The 17,755-nt window shown below is 48.1% G+C and overlaps 7 protein-coding genes across 7 annotated transcripts; 2 read left to right on the forward strand and 5 right to left on the reverse strand.

Annotated features, from left to right (window-relative positions):
* Positions 1-345: 345 nt before the first annotated feature.
* On the forward strand, positions 346-1,291 carry EJ05DRAFT_486093 (uncharacterized protein; the record flags this gene model as incomplete). The annotated part of the gene is made up of 2 exons (XM_033745503.1): positions 346-481; positions 570-1,291. The coding sequence occupies 2 exons, from the start codon at positions 346-348 to the stop codon at positions 1,289-1,291; spliced, it is 858 nt and encodes a 285-aa protein (XP_033600480.1).
* Positions 1,292-1,789: 498 nt separating this feature from the next.
* EJ05DRAFT_486094 (uncharacterized protein) lies at positions 1,790-2,761 on the reverse strand (the record flags this gene model as incomplete). Its single annotated transcript, XM_033745504.1, has 4 exons — positions 1,790-1,839; positions 2,077-2,454; positions 2,580-2,645; positions 2,740-2,761. The coding sequence occupies 4 exons, from the start codon at positions 2,759-2,761 to the stop codon at positions 1,790-1,792; spliced, it is 516 nt and encodes a 171-aa protein (XP_033600481.1).
* Positions 2,762-4,868: 2,107 nt separating this feature from the next.
* Positions 4,869-6,512, reverse strand: EJ05DRAFT_476306 (alpha/beta-hydrolase). The gene is made up of 2 exons (XM_033744000.1): positions 5,599-6,512; positions 4,869-5,548 (listed from the first exon to the last, which is right to left on the reverse strand). Exons 1-2 carry the CDS (start codon positions 6,079-6,081, stop codon positions 5,204-5,206), a joined length of 828 nt encoding a protein of 275 aa, XP_033600482.1. The 5' UTR covers positions 6,082-6,512; the 3' UTR covers positions 4,869-5,203.
* Positions 6,513-6,924: 412 nt separating this feature from the next.
* On the reverse strand, positions 6,925-9,503 carry EJ05DRAFT_476307 (pyruvate decarboxylase). The gene is made up of 8 exons (XM_033744001.1): positions 9,370-9,503; positions 9,267-9,297; positions 9,144-9,210; positions 9,022-9,096; positions 8,937-8,957; positions 8,663-8,886; positions 8,125-8,616; positions 6,925-8,070 (listed from the first exon to the last, which is right to left on the reverse strand). Exons 1-8 carry the CDS (start codon positions 9,405-9,407, stop codon positions 7,171-7,173), a joined length of 1,848 nt encoding a protein of 615 aa, XP_033600483.1. The 5' UTR covers positions 9,408-9,503; the 3' UTR covers positions 6,925-7,170.
* Positions 9,504-9,564: 61 nt separating this feature from the next.
* EJ05DRAFT_374788 (aromatic compound dioxygenase) lies at positions 9,565-11,229 on the reverse strand. The gene is made up of 3 exons (XM_033741182.1): positions 10,802-11,229; positions 10,238-10,744; positions 9,565-10,179 (listed from the first exon to the last, which is right to left on the reverse strand). Exons 1-3 carry the CDS (start codon positions 10,997-10,999, stop codon positions 9,955-9,957), a joined length of 930 nt encoding a protein of 309 aa, XP_033600484.1. The 5' UTR covers positions 11,000-11,229; the 3' UTR covers positions 9,565-9,954.
* Positions 11,230-11,659: 430 nt separating this feature from the next.
* Positions 11,660-12,618, forward strand: EJ05DRAFT_510877 (NADH-ubiquinone oxidoreductase). Its single transcript, XM_033748208.1, has 3 exons — positions 11,660-11,754; positions 11,958-12,094; positions 12,210-12,618. Exons 1-3 carry the CDS (start codon positions 11,727-11,729, stop codon positions 12,378-12,380), a joined length of 336 nt encoding a protein of 111 aa, XP_033600485.1. The 5' UTR covers positions 11,660-11,726; the 3' UTR covers positions 12,381-12,618.
* Positions 12,619-12,965: 347 nt separating this feature from the next.
* On the reverse strand, positions 12,966-15,329 carry EJ05DRAFT_476311 (translation elongation factor 1-alpha). Its single transcript, XM_033744002.1, has 6 exons — positions 15,292-15,329; positions 15,175-15,242; positions 15,012-15,082; positions 14,904-14,959; positions 14,528-14,666; positions 12,966-14,477 (listed from the first exon to the last, which is right to left on the reverse strand). The coding sequence occupies exons 2-6, from the start codon at positions 15,177-15,179 to the stop codon at positions 13,372-13,374; spliced, it is 1,377 nt and encodes a 458-aa protein (XP_033600486.1). The 5' UTR covers positions 15,180-15,242; positions 15,292-15,329; the 3' UTR covers positions 12,966-13,371.
* Between the last annotated feature and the right edge of the window lie 2,426 nt (positions 15,330-17,755).

Genomic DNA, 17,755 nt, shown 5'->3' on the forward strand with positions numbered 1-17,755 from the left:
GCACGCGTCGCGCGATGACGTAAGAAGCTAGGACGTCTTGGCGTCCGGCGCAAACAAACACCACAACAACATCACCATCGCGCAGCTTAGTACTACGCTCCAGCATTCAGCACAACCGTCATTCCAGTCCATTTTCTCGTCACTCCTTGGTCGCACAGTCGACTCTAACCGTTCTATAAGATGGCTCCTCGAAGACAGATCGCAGTTTCTAGCGACACAGACGATGTGCTCGTCGAGAGCAGCAGGGCTCCCCCTCCGTTACCAGCCTCAAAGCTTCCACCATTCATCCGATTTCCTTTGCTATGCATCATCAGCTTATCACTGAGCGCTCTTATGCTCACATTCATGGCTGATTTGACTGGTTACGAACTTGCAAGGACCAGTAAAGTGATAGACAAAGACTACGAGACAGTCTGGGTCGTTGTTACCGGCGCCTGGAGGATTGTAGAATTGGCTGTGGGCTGGTATGGCGGCTATGATGGTACGTCTTATCCATGATTTTAGTTCACAGACTGCGTCTTGCAGCAGTGATGTGTTCAGAACATAAAACTTACCAGACGTCGTCACAGATCTCGACATAGCCGCGCTCACCATTGTCACACACTACCCATATCTGTATCTCTTAAACACTTTCTACCTTCTTAGTTCGACTACGGCCACCGCTGCACTTGCAATCGATGTCCTCTCTATCTCCTTGCCTATCCGTCTATTACGACCACGTTCACCTACCCACTCGCCAAAGGCTACAGCGGCCGAGGTACCTGACAGGAATATCATCAACGATAGATCTATCATCTTTATAACAAGCTTCCTTGGATCCGGTATATATACCGTTATCATCTTGCTTGCGCTTCGTGTTGGACTCAACTCATTCCTGATCAACAATTTTGGTGACATTCCGAGCCTCGCGGCGCGCGATCTTACCAATGCTGCCAACCTGGTATTTATCTTCCTTCCAGTAGGCTGGGCCGTTCGTGAATTTATTCTCGATCCATCTCTGGGGTCTGAAGCTCAGCCCACTCTGAAAGACGTAGTAGACTCTGCTTTCAACCCTGCAACCGCATCTCTTACCGAGACAATGGAACACAATGTTGGGAGCTTGAGCAAGCGAACTAAAGTCGTGTTCCGTAGAACGGCTCTACTCTCGACATTGGCCCTCGCGAACACCACAATCCAGGTGTTCACACGTGTGAAGGGCGCAGAGCTAGTGGGCGCAGTAGGATGGGCTGCGCTCTTTGCAATGCCTGCGTGGGTCGTCGGCGGCGCGTATCTAATTGTGGGAGATGCCTAAGTAGAGTCAATGTGCATACATCAATGTTTAAGGCTCCTACTACGGGCAGTGAAGATATCCAAATGGTATATGACAGGTTTCATTTCAAGTCGAATATCTTCGCATCACAATGTCTAATACCATCTCTTTTCGCATTGCTTTCTTCTTCACCAATGGCGGAGGTGATATCATGTAAGATCCGAACCTAATAAATCGTGTATCAGTCTATTGACAACTCTATATGCAAGCAGACTGTAGTAGCACTATGCACTTCTGGCTCCAACCGCACTTTCAAACGCAGTCTCTGGATGCCTTGAAACCTCCAAAATCTCGATTACCTATACTAAGGAACCCACCAAATTGTAGACCAGTACTGAGATTCAAGCTTTCAATGGGTTCGCGAATCTCGAAAACCTCAGATCGGGCCAACTTTTTTCAAGGGTTTAGCGTGGTAAATCCACTATCTGATGTCCCAGCTCCGACATCCCGAGTAGAAAAAGTCGTGAATAGTAGATCAAGTCACACGACTCTACGAGACTCTCTTAGCACATGGCTCGTAGGATCCCCATCTAGGACTCAATCATTCAATATTCTAGAGGGCTGAAACGATTTTCTGGTCTATTGGCTACTACTGGATCAACGTTTGGACTAAAGTTGAATTCACATATTCCTAAAGAGGAGGCAAAATGTGAGGTTGATATTGTGTTAGGACCTGCCTGTATTCAAGCTTGGGAGTAGTGTCAAAGCATTTTTCGAAAAAGAGAAACATTATTATTTTATACGCGTACGACACACAAATGACTCACGACCCCGGTGAAAGCATATTGGTGCTGCCGGGTACTCAGGCTTTCTCAGGGGTGGCACACATCCGATAGTATATCCGAGGGGGTTTTCGTTACCCCTGGTATACAGAGTTCTGGTCTCGTCAAGAGTGTTTTTTGAATTTTGGTTGCCACTTCTGCGGAACTGGTACCCTGAATTCTGCAGGCAGATGAGCGTTGGCTCAAGGTTGGTACCTAATGTCTCTGGGAAGTGGACTTTCCACTGCTTCTTGTTCAATAGCCAAAACTGCGGGTTATTCCAGCGAAATGGGTGCTCCTGGTCCTCTGGACCAATAATCTTGGTATTCTCGCTGTCAACATGAGTATGAGCCGAGACTGCCATTCCGTTCCCGCCTACACTACCTATAAGTTATTCGTCATAGAATTTTGGAGCACACCCACGAAGGAGGAAGTTTGCTGTTATATGGTTCGATGATGGAATCAACTTGCCAGGAACACAGCTTCGAGTTTATCATGCGGTGTCATACGAATGCTGACACTTTCTGCCCCAAATCTGCTGGCAATCTCCCCAACAATCTTCTCGGTGAACTGCTCTATGACTTTGTCGATATTCTCGGAGCCAGGAATAATAGGAGGTTCGCACCTCCACTGTGATACTAATTGGCCCACTGGTATCTTGCGACTCACGGAGGTATGACTGACCTTTCATTTCGTGGATGGATAATGTTTTTGGTACAGTAGGAGTAGGCGCTAGCGATATCAGTGTGCTCTGTAAGCGAATGAAGGCAGCAACATGGGCGTCTTTTTGTACAAAATCTGTTAACCATTTGCTAATGTTACCTCACCACGCTCTATCACAGCCCAAGCCCCGGATTCATCACACGAAAGATATGCAATACAGACAAGCCAGTGTTGTGCTACTTTCCTGACGGTCACCGTCATATCATTCGCATAACAAGCCCGACGAATGAAAGCCAAGTCAACAAGGGAGCGGAGGCAAGAGATGCAATCGGAACTGTCAAAAAGACTCAAAGCCGCATATTTCCTATGCGAGGAGCGTCAAGGAAATGAGGTGCAAGAGCTAGATCCTATGATGCTGAGATGTGGAGAAAGTTTACTCTAGCCGATACTGACGGACTACACACAATTTTGGAGCCATTGCTTCGCACCGATGCAGATAGGAGAGTTAGCATCAAGGAAATTCTCAAATATCCATAGCTCGGTAGATCTAAGATTCAGCACACTCCGTCTACATCGACAGGGGGAAGGGACCATTCAGGCTCGGAACGTACCGTCGTCGCAGACAACATAGAGAAATAGTTTGAAGCAGTAGTCTGTACTACCAGAGATACTGAGGCGCGACCTTTGAGCGAGGCAAATCGGTATTCTAACACAGAGCACACAATCGGGGAAGAATTTGAGGCATTCCACCTAGAGTCTCATTCCTTGAGACTCACATCACTGCATGGCGAAGCATCTGCAAGGCTCTAGGACAGGTCTCCAACTGCCCGTGCCATAGACAGGACTGCTGAGATAATGCAAGGGTCTCTTTACCATATTCCTAGTCCATGAAGTCGATCGATGTCTCGATCCTACGCGAGCGGCACTAATGTCGGGTAAGTCGACGTCGTCTGTCCTCATCGGCTCGCTGCTGAGGACGATTCTGAGTGAGCATGGAAGATCAGAGATTGAATGAGGAACAGAAGGTCACATGACTACAAACAACGCCACGCAAGACATAGAAGAAGAGTCTCCATTGAGCGGGCAATAATGAAAGATACTATGATATGGCCAGCCCAAATGCTAGATAGCTCGTATGCAAGCTAAAAGCTTATCAGTGTTGGACATGGATTGAGAACTCTGGAAGAGGCTCAGGAATCGAGTAGACCATGCATCATATTCATTTATACACAACGCACTGGTCACTGTGCCGTTATTCAATTGAAGCGAGCATAGCTCACCTGACACGACAATAACTCTCTTTACTAATGATTACGTTTGTCCAAGTCGATTTTACTTTGACGCTATGTCCTTTGTAATATTTGTCACCATCCGTTGATGAAAAACTATATTCGCGCCAGATGCATCCCATAATCGCTTCTCCTATCATAACCTTCCAGCAAATATGATATAATAAAGAATCAACCCAATAAGAGCTTTGGCTTGTGCTCTAGAATACGATAACCCTAAAACAAACCTAAAGGCACACCTGAATGCTCAAAAACGATGGAATCTAAAAGATTCGATCCCCTCAATCTCCAAAGCAAAACTGCATCCCCGGGAATTGAACCCAGGGGCCCGTCGAGGGGCTGCAGAAACCGTTCCGCCCAATCGAGCGAGGTTTTTTTCTTTCGAGTGCGCGTTGGTGACCACTAGGCCATCAGTGCCGCTGACTGAAAGTGTGCTTATTCTTGTAGATTATATTCGCGCCAATCCTGAGATTTAGCGAATAGGCAACAGTCTCACTGTCCAGACAGCCACCACAGCTTCGCAGCCACACTGACCCCTAGTGAACTATGACGTGCGTGAAACTGAAGCTGTGTCAAATGACTATGATGAAGTGCGCAATCACGGCGTTAAGTGTTTGCCCGTCACCCTTGAGCGCAACACGCGCAGATCTACAGCCCTTGGTACTCAACAATGTTACATTGCATATGTAGCTCTATACATAGGACTTATTGCGGTCGTTGGAGACGGTGAGCGACTTGACGATATACACTATACATATATTCGATACCTAACATCCTGACGTGTGGTGATCACGACACGGTCAGTGATGTGTAAGAAGCGTGTCTGGTGACTTTAGATGAATGTGCGTTCTGCTCAAACACTACACCGAAGAAAATACACAGTGGTCACTCTCGGCACATAGTTTCCATCTAATCTTCTTTTGGGACGACAAAAAAAGCTTTGATCGTGTATGTTTGAATACGGAAAAGACAAGCAGAGAGTTAAGAAAGACTATAAGATACGGATTGACTCATACTTGGCTATCTTCAGCAGTAATGACGGTGATGACACGTTGTAAACACTGAAACCAATCTATCAGGAAGCACAAGGTATGCTTCTCCATCTTCGACCGACTCGAGTATGAACCGCCTTGTCAGCCCGTAACCATCCTGCCCCCTTTACCAATTCCTGCTCCAAAATCTTACTTTCTAGCGACTGTATCAATAAAGCTAGCGACATCGCCTGCGTGGCTGATAGCACTCGCATGTCCACCCTTGACCTCGCCAGTCACCCATGCAAATTTAGATTCAGCCTGCACATTATCAAAGAAAGCATGTTGTGCGGCTGGCGGAATCGCGTTATCAACAGTGGCAAAGAGATAAGCACAGGGAACATCTTTCCACGGCGCATACTGGGCATTGGAGGTGAATGTGCCCGCCGCTGCGGACCGAATGTCAGGCAGCCAGTGTGCGGCATCAGCGTCAGACAAGTCGTTGAAAAAGACGTCTCGTGGGTTTTGTACGTCGAAATAGGCATCGTTTCCGGGCTTGTTGGGTCAGATCGACGAAGACAATGTTGGCAAGGTAGATGACTTACGTGTGGAACAATAAAGTCTGGTGACGGTCCGTCACCAAAGGATCCCAGAACATTGTTCCCAGGTTCAACGATGAAGGCAGTATGGTACACAGCTGCAACAACGCCTCCCTTGGACGAGCCCGCTTTCTTGACGAATCCTTCGATGGAGTCACTTCCTACTAGTCCCCCATAAGAATGCATCACAACCACGATATCTCTTCCTGCATCGACTAATTTCTTGAGTTCCTTTTGTACAAGCGCTACATCATCACGGTGCGTGGCTGTTGGTGGCTCTATGATGTGATTGCTGATGAACTCAGGTGTGACAATGTCGCGGTAACCAGAGGAGCGTAGTGCGGAAGTAGTGACGTTCCAGAATGCCCTCGTAACCCAGGCACCATGAACAAGAACGATCGCTGGCTTTTTGGGATAACTTTCCAGCGCTGGAAGACCGAGAGCCAGCGGAAGTAGGAGAAAGTGTGTGAGAGTAGTGAACAGATGCATGGTGAACGTTCTTCAGAAGTTCAAGCTGAGACTCTTGAGGATGAATATGCGATGACGAGAGTAGATTCGGTGCAAGGTAGCCTGGCAAAATCTTTTGACAAGTCGAGTGATCCGGTGAACGAGGTTCACTATCGTGAAATATATAGTCGTTTCGATCATGAGTTCACGGTATGCCTATGCCGTTTTCACACCATCACTTGTCATGAATCTCGAATTAAGCCTCTCCCTGGTCGTCATCAATACGCTCGATAGCTGCTTAGAACCCTGCGATTCCATCATCTTGTCTAGAATGAGCACTGGCCTGTGTAGGAAGAGCAACAGCGGTAAGAGGTCAGAACGCCATGTGAGATGTTGAACGCAGTCTCGATTGATGCAAGATTTGAGATGATTCCGCGAGCAAGGCAGTCGTCTCATTGCGCCTTGACATAATACGCACAGGATGCTGGAATACGCTGGCGCGCTAGAATAGTTCTATGCCAAGGTACAAGGTACACGCTTACAGATTTGTCACCTGCATGCGGAGAATTTGGGAAGGGGCGCGATCAGCCTTACTGAGGCTCACTCAGCCTCAACTTAAGGCTCCAAGTCAGGCTAGGCTGTTGACATCATCAAGGCCCCCAGACGCGCTCGTGTAAACGACATTTGCGATGGACCAGTTGCTTCTTTATCTTAGTCTGTCACACGTCAAGGCCAACTGTGATTGATGGGAAAGTATGTACCGGGTAGCAGATACGACCATCCAATACCACAAACTATGAAGCAGGTGCGTATTAGTAGTAGTGGGATTCATTAACCATCCACTCATCATTGCCTCAGGGTTAGTTTGATCTATCGCCGAAAGCACAATTCCGTGGGAAAGAACGAATAAGAGATGAATTGAAGTCCAGACAACGAGACTCATGCCTATCGGTTTGTAATGCCATGTACCTGCTATCTTACTCCTGTACGCGCTCTGTTGAAGTCGCAGACAGAGTTCCAAGTTAGTTAAATGTCAGCCCAAAACTTTACATGCCCGCATTATGTTGAGATCACGTCTTCGCGATACCGCTATAAGCTTGAGTGCGTACTCTTAGCTTCGTTATTCCTTGCTTACCCCTTCTTCCCCTGATTCTGCACCTCACCCCAGTAACTCCCACTCTCATTTCCAATCAATGATTTCCCATCCACCCACTCCTCTGGTACTTCGTCCTTTTTCTCCCACCCACTGAAACCCTCCTCATACAAATACTCTACTGCCGCCTTGCCCCGCAGCGCAATCTGCGCCGACAACCGCCACGGCACATCCAACTTATCAAGCACAATTTCGCACAGCGCAAGCACACTCGGCTCCATGAAAACCTTAGATGTGATTACTTTCTCTAATTCAGCCGGATCCTTGGCCAATGCATAGTGTTCGTCGGGGCTCGGATGTTGGAATAGCGGCAGGATATGCTTGAACGCAAGGTTGTTGACGTCGTTGTACGGTTGGCGCGCGCCGTGTATGACACGTTCGATGGTGTAGCCTGAATTGTTTATCATGAAGACCACGGGTTTGACCCTGTCTCGATATGTAATCATGGTCCCCATCTCCTGCATTGTCAGTCCGAAACTGCCGTCACCTGTAACAAGGATCGTCCGGCCTCGGGGTTCGCCTTGCTCCGCAGCGAGTTCGTGCAGAGCGAGCTCTGCACCGAGTGCGGCGGGAGTGGCCCAGCCGATGCTACCATAGTATGTTTGAGTGAGCCAGCGGATTTGGGCCGGGAAAGCACAGTCTGAGAGACCGAAGGTTGGTGTGCCGGTTTCAGCGATAACGACGTCGTTTGGGCGGAGGAATTTGGTGAGTTGGTGCCATACGTGAGATTGGACGAGTCTGTCAGTGGGAGAGTTCTGGGGTGTGACAATACCAGGTAAGAGTGGTATGTCGGGTTGTGTTGCGCATTTCGGCTCAGAGGCTACTAGGGCGGCGGTCAAGGGCTTTATGAACGTCTTAGGATATGTTTTCCCTTTGATCTTGGCAATATCAGTATGGAATTGCGTCAGTATCTCACACCCGTGGTAACTTACTATAACATCGAAAGGGCGTACATCAATGCTCTTCTGTGGATCAATTTTCCTCGTAAAACCACCCGTATTAGTATCCGCAGGTATGCTCCCAAACACAAGGACAAGATCATGGGTATGGAAAGCATCGGTCACGCCTGGTGCGCTTATCATGCCGTTGTACAGTCCAACATGATATTCAGCTGTCTCATCAATGATTGCCTTGCTCATGTTGGCACAGTAGACAGGAATATTGAGCTTCTCCGCCAGCTGTCTTGTCTCCTTCCCAGCACCATGTCTCTGGACTAAGCCATCTATGAATAAACATGGGCTCTGGGCTTTTGATAATTCCTCTATAATGGCTGATACTGCAGTATCTTGAGCTGATATGTCGACTGGAAGAGATATGTCAATCGGAGCGTCTAAGAGATTGGCGGGTATTTGCTCCCAACACATATCCAAGGGCATGAATATGTACACGGGACGTGACTGGATGAAACATTCTCTGATGACACGCTACAAGGTTCAGTCAATACGTTATTGTAATGCGAAATCGGCTTACATCGATTTCCCCAGGGGCTGTCTTTGGGTCCATCAGTATCGCAGAGGCCACGCGGGCGCCTTCTGACATCTTGCTGTACACCTGATGGTCTGGATCGTTATCAATTGAGTGATGTATAAGCATTCTCTGCTTCTGCATCGCTCTTGTGGTCTGTCCTACGACATGTATAGTCTTGATTTGCTCGGAATAAGATCCAGCTACACCATTGATGGCGCTCATCTCACCTACCACGCATTAATACCTCTAGGAGAAAATTGAGGGGCATCTCATATACCGACTCCATGAGTAGTAACGACTAGATTTGGGAAGTATTGTCAGCAGCAGTAAAGAGAACCCTTATAGGCTTTCATTGCACTCACAAACCCCAGGGGTACCTTTAACACGGGCGTACCCATCTGCTGCATATGCGGCGTTCAACTCATTGGCGCTACTGACTACTAAGATTAGCATCGTTTCCTTATCGTCATTCAAGTAGCCATACCCCAATTGAGGCCTTCAACTTGAAAGATATAGTCTAATATCTCGAGGTTAAAGTCACCAGGGACACCCTGTCTGATATGAGCCATGACTTAGAAGCTGAGCTAGATAGATTGTGGCTCTATACCATGATAGTGCTCACTCCGATCTCTTTTATCCTGTTCCCTCGCGTGAATTAGCGCAAAAAGTGAATGTTATAGCATAATGAATATCGTTAAGCTAGAACACACCTTTTCCATAAATATAAGCCCAGCGGTATTGACGCCATGATGCCAAATAAGTGGACAAAAAGATCAACAGTCTATCGTACAGGGGGAAAATATCATATGTGGTTATGCACGACGAAGAGAATGGTCTCCAGAAGCAGAAGGCAGCTGACAACAATTATAGCAACAAGGAATCAACAAGGGCCTTCCGATATCGCGGGGTCAGATATTAGATTTCGATTTAATGCAGCGGCGCTACCCCGCTAGACGTGGTTGATGATTTGTGGCCGTGTTAGATAGTGTGGATCGTGCTATCAGGGTACTGGCAGACCATCCGGCTAGACCCGGGTTAGTGAGTGAATAATACGCTGCTCCTTAGACGTGCCATAGCAAACACAATTTGAAGAATATAATGACCCAAGTCCCGCGCGCATTGCGAACCGTCGCAACGTCGTCACTTTCGCAGGCTATCTTCGTGGTACTCGAAGACCAATCGACATGGCGAATTTAGCTTATCCATCGCCAAATTGATATCGGTTATACCTAAGCCTACATGAGCTATACAGACCCCAGTGACGACTCGATCGTCACATCGCACTAATCCACATGCTACAGATGCCCAGTAGAAGTAGTCGCCCCCTCTGCATCAGCAGCCTCGAAGGAAGCAAGTTTGAAATCGTAAGGTAGCTCAAACTGAGCCTTTGGATCTCCTTCAAAGGGCAAGAAATCTACAATGAGTGAGTCTTTGACTGCGAACACGGTATCATCCTTGATATGTTCGTCCCGACGGTCAAAGATCTGTGTTACTATTGGCCTATATCCGGGGGCGCTGACCTGTACAATCACGAATTAGCAACCTCGTATAGGCATTGTAAAAGACGAAGTAACATACAATAAAGTGAATATGCGCCGGTCTCATTGGATGCCTGTCCAGCAATTGTAGAAGCTTCCCACCCGGCCCATCATCTGGGATAGGATAACTTGTCGGGCGTAAGCAATAGAAGTCATATTTTCCATCCGGCCCCGTGGTGAACCGCCCTCGTAGGTTCATGTCCGGTTGGTCTGGATCTTGCTGTTCATACAAGCCGTTCGGAGCAGTGTGCCAGACGTCCAGCTCCGCGTTCTCAATTGGCTTTCCCGTATTGAAGTCTGTAACTGTGCCATGCATCCAGGTATGATCTCCATCCTCGATCCCAAACACTATTGTCTCGCCCATCTTGCGCTTAGGGGCATCTTTCCGCCAGAAGGGGCCAAGGATCGCGGTGGCCGTAGGAGCGTCGTTAGCTTCACCGGCGAGCGTGAATGTGACCTCATCCACGAGAGACTCGAGGCCTATGATATCTGTGAGTAGCTGGGTCTCATTGCGCTTATCGTCTGACATTTTGCCAGCCTGGTTGATCTACGCAGGGGTTAGCTGTGCTCTTGCTCGAGATATTCGCGGTCGCGAGGATCATACAAAGTCAATACCAGCCATCCATTCGTCCATGGTAATCTCATTCTCGCGGACAAAGTCATGCATGTGCTGTATCATACTTGAAATGACTTGCCGCATACGCGGCGATGTTTTTGGACCAGTGGCATCAATGACACTCTGAGTAAAATTTGGGTCGAACTTGTGCTGCTTAGAAGCACCATTGGTAGAGTTAGTTGCCATGACTGAGAAAGCTGAGTTGTGTGCAATCTGGATGAGGATGATATAGTGATGATCAAGCGGAGGCTCTCAAGGAGAATGGATTGTGACTGCCTGGCTGCTTTGATTTCCTCGACCTAGACTTTATTTATATTGAGCAAGCTAGGACTCTGTGCACTTTACCCTGCGGCCTGAGCGCTTTCTTTGTGGTCAGGTCATTCCAACGGCATCAGGCGATCACGGTAATACGCCCTCTTTAAGCCTGCGGAGAGGGAGTTGCGGGGCAATTCCATCCACGCATCGTCGGATGCTGCACCATGACAGCTCGGTCCGCGGACACGGAGATTGAAACAGCATCCGCTGGAGATACAAGCTGTTTGAGCTCCATTCAAATCCAAGGCTATAGGTCGGCTTTATGTTATGAGAAGTAATTAGGTATTCAAAAGGTGCAACGCGAGGTGTGTCATTGTGGGTAAATGCTTGTCCTAGAAATCTTGAAATGAACAGCCAGTAAGAGAGCTGTAGTAGTAAGCCGTTAGAGCAAGGAACATGATGCCCCGCTGCGGGTAAACAGCCCTTTTTTTTGGCTGGGCAGTATTAGACAATAGGTAGCTAAGGTACTATGCTGCAGATGAGCATGTTAAGCTTAGCCGCGATCACGTGTCTTGCTGAATCGCGCTTCGACAGCAATTGAACCTCAACACCAAGAATGACGATATAGCGTCCATTGCATCCCAACACATCACTCACAATGGCGTCAGGCTTTGGCATGAACGGAGGTACGTATCACAACTGTTACTCATAGAGCACATCGTCTTCCCTGAAATCCTCAGCATGTCCTCCTCTCCAACCCGCACCAGCACCGACAAAGCTCTCCACCTCAAGCTGCCGACACGAAGACACGCAGCGCCACGACCTTCAATACCTATTCCTCACTCATATAATCGATGTTTAGTATACGGCTAACCTGTTTTCCCTCCAGGCCCTGGCCGCTGCTTTCCCTTCTGGCAAGAAGTCCTCACCTGCTACGTCTCTAATCAAGAAGAGGATCCCAAGTCGAAGGCGAAATGCATGCTCGCGCTTGACGACTACTACGAATGCCTACATCATAGGAAAGAGGTATGCGCCCACCAGGCATCTTGGACATCAATATCTATCTCCGTTATTCCTCCAATACTCCAAAACCATATCTTCTTTCTTCCACGGCCGCCATGATCCTCACTAACAAGCCCAGGCTGCCCGCGTTGACGCCCTCCAAGCCGCTTACCGCAAAGCCGACTCCACCCGTGACAAGTCGAACGATATGACGGCCGAACAAATCCGCAAACTAGGTGTATTAGAGGGGACTTTAGAAGAGAAGCATCTAAAACCGAATCGGTTCCTGCCGCATCTGAAATATAACTGAATGCAAATCCGCATGAGAATAGAGCGGCACCGTGTAAATATAAAACGTAATTGCGACACGGCAATAATTGCGATCGAGCAGAACGTAATGTATATCTCAGTGAAGAGTGCTGCTGGATGTGAACGTCACAGATCGGCGCGGCCGGGAATATGTAAGGCACGCAAACAGAAAAGCTTAAGCTTGATGACTAGAATACTTCGCCAAAGGGCATTTCCCAATATACTGTACGAACCTTGTCAATTCAAGCTGAGTAGGCCCTCCACTGCCATATGAACAGACGTGGGGGCTTCCGCGGTACCATGAGCACCGAGAAGAGGAGCGAAGATAAGCCTCCTCATTACATGTCCCGCCCAGGAAATGAAAGGTAATTACCGTGGATACCTGTGAGTAATGCAAGCAATAATGGGAGCACGATATCAACTGTGGAAGATTGTGCACATGACAGCGGTGCCCTGAGGAGGCCTTAAATTAAGCCTAATGCGCGGCAAGATGCTATGGGCAAGGTACGGTGAATGTGGCCTCATAGGCGAGGCAGAAGACGCGGGATATGCGAGTGAGGTAATCTGTATCACAATGTATCAAATGGCCAACATGTTCGATTCTGTCTGTTCATTGCTATTTGAGAAGAAAACGTTCCTATCTATCCATATGAGCCCATCATAACAGCAGGACTCCGCAAATCCCCACTAGCATCAGTCATGTATGTAACAAAAGAGATTTTGACTACTTCGTGAAGGCTGCAACGCCATGATGGAACGAGGGCAGGGTTTTAGGGAGCCGACAACCATATGACCTTGTATTGTCGGTATCGGGTATGATGGGGAAGACGAAATGCACAGAGAAATAGACCAATCAACCATAACCGAAGAAGATGCAAGACAATGCTTTCAAACCGCACTAATGTACCTGAAGAGAAATCCCCGATCATCAGGCGAAGAAAAGAGTCGCCACATTGAAATCTTCCTTGGATATAGAACAATTGGACGTGCATTTACTTCTTGGAGGCCTTCTGGGCGGCCTTGGTGACCTTGCCAGCGCCCTTGTCAGACTTCTCAACGGACTTGATGACACCGACGGCGACGGTCTGTCTCATGTCACGGACGGCGAAACGACCAAGAGGTGGGTAGGCGGTGAAAGCCTCAACACACATTGGCTTTGACGGAATCATCTTGACGATAGCAGCATCGCCAGACTTGACGAACTTAGGAGAGTTCTCGATGGACTTTCCGGTACGGCGATCGATCTTCTCGAGAAGCTCAGAGAACTTGCAGGCAATGTGAGCAGTGTGGCAGTCCAACACTGGAGCGTAACCAGCACCGATCTGACCAGGGTGGTTGAGAACGATGACCTGGGCATTGAAAGAGTCGCAACCCTTGGGAGGGTCGTTCTTGGAGTCACCGGCGACGTTTCCACGGCGAATTTCCTTGACGGAGACGTTCTTGACGTTGAAGCCAACGTTGTCACCGGGGGTACCCTCAACAAGCTGCTCGTGGTGCATCTCAACGGACTTGACTTCGGTGGTGACACCGGCAGGGGCGAACGTCACGACCATACCAGCCTTGATGACACCAGTCTCAACACGGCCGACGGGAACCGTGCCAATACCACCAATCTTGTATACATCCTGGAGGGGCAGACGGAGAGGCTTGTCGGAAGGACGGACAGGGGGGTCGATGGCGTCGATGGCGTCGAGAAGGGTCTTTCCGGTGACCTTGGACTTGGTCTCCTTCTCCCAGCCCTTGTACCAGGGGCAGTTGGGGGAGGCGTCAATCATGTTGTCACCGTTGAAACCGGAGATGGGCACGAATGGAACGTGCTTGGGGTTGTATCCAACCTTCTTAATGAAGTTGGACGTCTCCTTGATGATTTCCTGGTAACGAGACTCGGACCACTTGGTGGTGTCCATCTTGTTGATGGCGACAATGAGCTGTCGCACACCGAGGGTGAAAGCGAGAAGGGCGTGCTCACGAGTCTGGCCATCCTTGGAGATACCAGCCTCGAACTCACCAGTACCAGCGGCAATGATGAGAATAGCGCAGTCGGCTTGGGAGGTACCAGTAATCATGTTCTTGATGAAGTCACGGTGACCAGGGGCGTCTATAAAAGAGTTTAGTATAAGAATGTACAAGTATCCAAAGATAACGTACCAATGACAGTGACATTGTACTTCGGGGTCTCGAACTTCCACAGAGCGATATCGATGGTGATACCACGCTCACGCTCGGCCTTGAGCTTGTCGAGCACCCATGCGTACTTGAAGGAACCCTTTCCGAGCTGGGCAGCTTCCTGAAGGAAGTATTAGCATGGGAACCGTGGAAACAAAACAGTAATCGGAATGGACAAGTGCTGAGCTTGATGGCGCTGGGAGGTTTTGTCATGCGTCGGGTGGCCGTTTCTGGCTTAGCGCAGAAAATTTATTGCCCCACTAACGCATGAAAATACCCCTCCAAACAAATATTCACCGTGTGAAAATTTGTTGCGCCCTATACATCAAGATTTGTTGTTGACAGTGTGGAGACATACCTTCTCGAACTTCTCGATGGTACGTTGGTCGATACCACCGCACTTGTAGATCAAGTCTGTTGTGACATGTGAGATTCGTTTGTTTGCAGGAGGGGTAAGTTGGCTTACGTCCAGTGGTGGTTGACTTGCCGGAGTCGACGTGGCCGATAACGACGACGTTAACGTGAGACTTCTCTTTACTAAATGAGATATTAGCACGGGACGAATGATTATTATCGCTGTAGATGTGGTGGTATGTCGTTCCAGCGAGTGATGTTGAGCAATGACTTACCCCATGATGAAGTTGTGGTTGTGAGTTTGTTGGAAATTTTATGGAAGTGAGGGAAGTAGTTGAAATTTCTGGACTGTTGTTAGACAAGTAGACTAGAGAGAGTCGAAAGGGACGTACGCAGAAACACAAGCTTGATGTTGTGAGGTATGCAAGACGAAGAAAAAAAAGAGAGGGTGTGGGAGGGGCAGAGACGGTTTTATGTGTGAGAGAACGGAGGGGCATTGTGGCCAGTGCGGCGGCTTAGCGGGCCAATCACAACATAACAGGCCGGATTCGAAAAAATTTCATGGTTACATCACAATGCAGGTTAATAACCGTAATTTCCCGCCCAATGGTGGTGTGTCCATGGTACGCCCACCAGCGCGATTTCACCATCGCACTCTCACCACGGAACCTGTGGTTTCAGACATAGGCCTCTTATCATCAGTAAGGTTGACTGGGTAACGGTAACAGAGAGCTGATGCTTCTATGGCTGGCTATGTTCCACCTTCGACATCGGCCCTCCCTTCTCATGCAGAGGTATTGCTGACTTTTGACGTCGATGGGCTGCTTCTAGGCTCCACTCAGGTACACTCGCGCGGTCGACAGAAGTTTGTTTCTCTTTCATAGCGCCTATTTTATCCTCTGCTAAGACGGGACTACCTCGCATCATTAATCGCTACGAGTAACGCCATATCTTTGGCCTACAACGTCTAGGTACCTCAAACCTCCCTTTCCTTTCCTTGTCCTTCAAGGCGAGAAGGCCCTTTATCAAGTGTTGGATTCACATAGGAGGATGGCAGCCCAACATACTAAGAAGCGGCATACATGCAGACGTTATGCTTAACACTACCTATATACGACATCGCCTGTACCCCCTAGTGAAAGAATCAGTAGAAAAAGGGCTCAACTCCACAAAAGTGAACAATTATGGTTATATGTAAAGATGGACCAAATACGCAGGTATGTCGATCTGTAGATTTTCAAGGAGAGCAATCACTGCACATTCCTGGAAAACGATATCGGCTTCACTCTCTCGGACGATGCAAAGAAGAGGATGTTATGACTTTAATATGCGGCTTCCAGATGTTTGCCCTGGGGTACAGAAGAAGAGTAGCCTGCATGAACATCGAAGATTCCGGCGTATGCTCACAAAATGTCGATCGGGAGGGCCCGCAAGCTAAGGTAAAGGAGCAGGTTAAAGACGGAAAAGGGAAACACTGGCCGTGATCGAATGATAATTTACCAATGATAATGCATTGACGGCTACCTAACGAAGCAATATAGCCTCGTTTCTAGGACGAGGGAGAGACCAGATGAAGATTACGACATCTATCTTGTCCCTCGTCACCACTGGGTAGGTACTCGAAAAATGCGTGGTCTCGAACGAAAAAAAAGCTGCAAACAGCTCTCTTACCCAATTCTGTACGCATACCGCAGTCAGGCCGGCCGTATTGGAATGGATGACAATAGATCGGAAAGAGCAAAGAGAGTACTAGATCGGATGGCTATAGGAACAGTCAGATAACGAGACGCAGTTGTTAAAGCTATAAAGAGATAACATAGCGAGCAAATTGTGTGATAAGAGCAGATCTGACTCCGTTCAACCGCTTCACCACCTCTTCTTTGGGTGTCATAAGCTGCAAGTATCTGCAAATCCTGCTTGAAGGGCCATTAGCTGAAGGCAGTCAATGTAGGTATAATAATGCAAGATCTGAGTAGGGGATCCAAGGATGTCCACGTTGTGCTTGGCGAGAACTTGAAGTCTTCAAGCATCCCTAACCGAACAAAATTTCAAGCTACAGCGTTAGAAGCGGTCTCAAATGCACTGCTATAAAGAGCAACGTGATCGTAAGCAGAATCGTTTGGAAAGGAGGCGCGTCGACGTCTGTAAGTTCAGATGTCTTTCGAAAAGGATTACAGATAACATCATACTCATAATTCAGGGGTCAATTGACGGATCCTGTCTCACCCAGGGCCCTCTGGTCTATACATGCATTTCAGCTCTATCACAAAAATATCTTGTGTCCTTGTAGGGTTTGAAAGCATCATGGATTTCACATCCTCATGACAGAGCGTCTTGATGTCCTCCGAAACCAAATGCGTTTCATTTCAATCCCAAGGGATGATAGGCAATAAGAATGCCGGTATATACCAGACGTATTTCAACCAACATGACCGATACCATATGCAAGCAGCCGTTCTTCATGTTTGTTATACTTAGTCTTCTCCAGAACAGGATCTCATATGAACCTAAACTTGGACCCTTGTGCGCTCCCAGACCCTAACCCAGAGAAAGTCAGCGCACTGAATGCTGAACTTGGAACCGTTCAATTTTGCAAGTCTTATTTCAGTACATTCACTGCGTGACAGTGCTATAGACAGGCCTCAAGTAGCATATTTCAAGCTTGGCATGCTTGATCCAACGGATATAAATGCATTCGGTAAATATTGTCTGCACATACGTTCGAAGGGACAGTCGGCTGGACTCGAAGAGTACTCAACTGAACAGTTGCTTCATTCTATAGTAGAAGCAGTCAGTTATGTTTGCGGTTTCTTGGTGCTGTTCGAGCGGCTTGAAAATAGAAAGGTGTGGCGCACC

Source organism: Pseudovirgaria hyperparasitica (assembly GCF_010093815.1).
Source record: "Pseudovirgaria hyperparasitica strain CBS 121739 unplaced genomic scaffold EJ05scaffold_8, whole genome shotgun sequence".
Lineage (NCBI taxonomy): Eukaryota > Fungi > Ascomycota > Dothideomycetes > Acrospermales > Acrospermaceae > Pseudovirgaria > Pseudovirgaria hyperparasitica.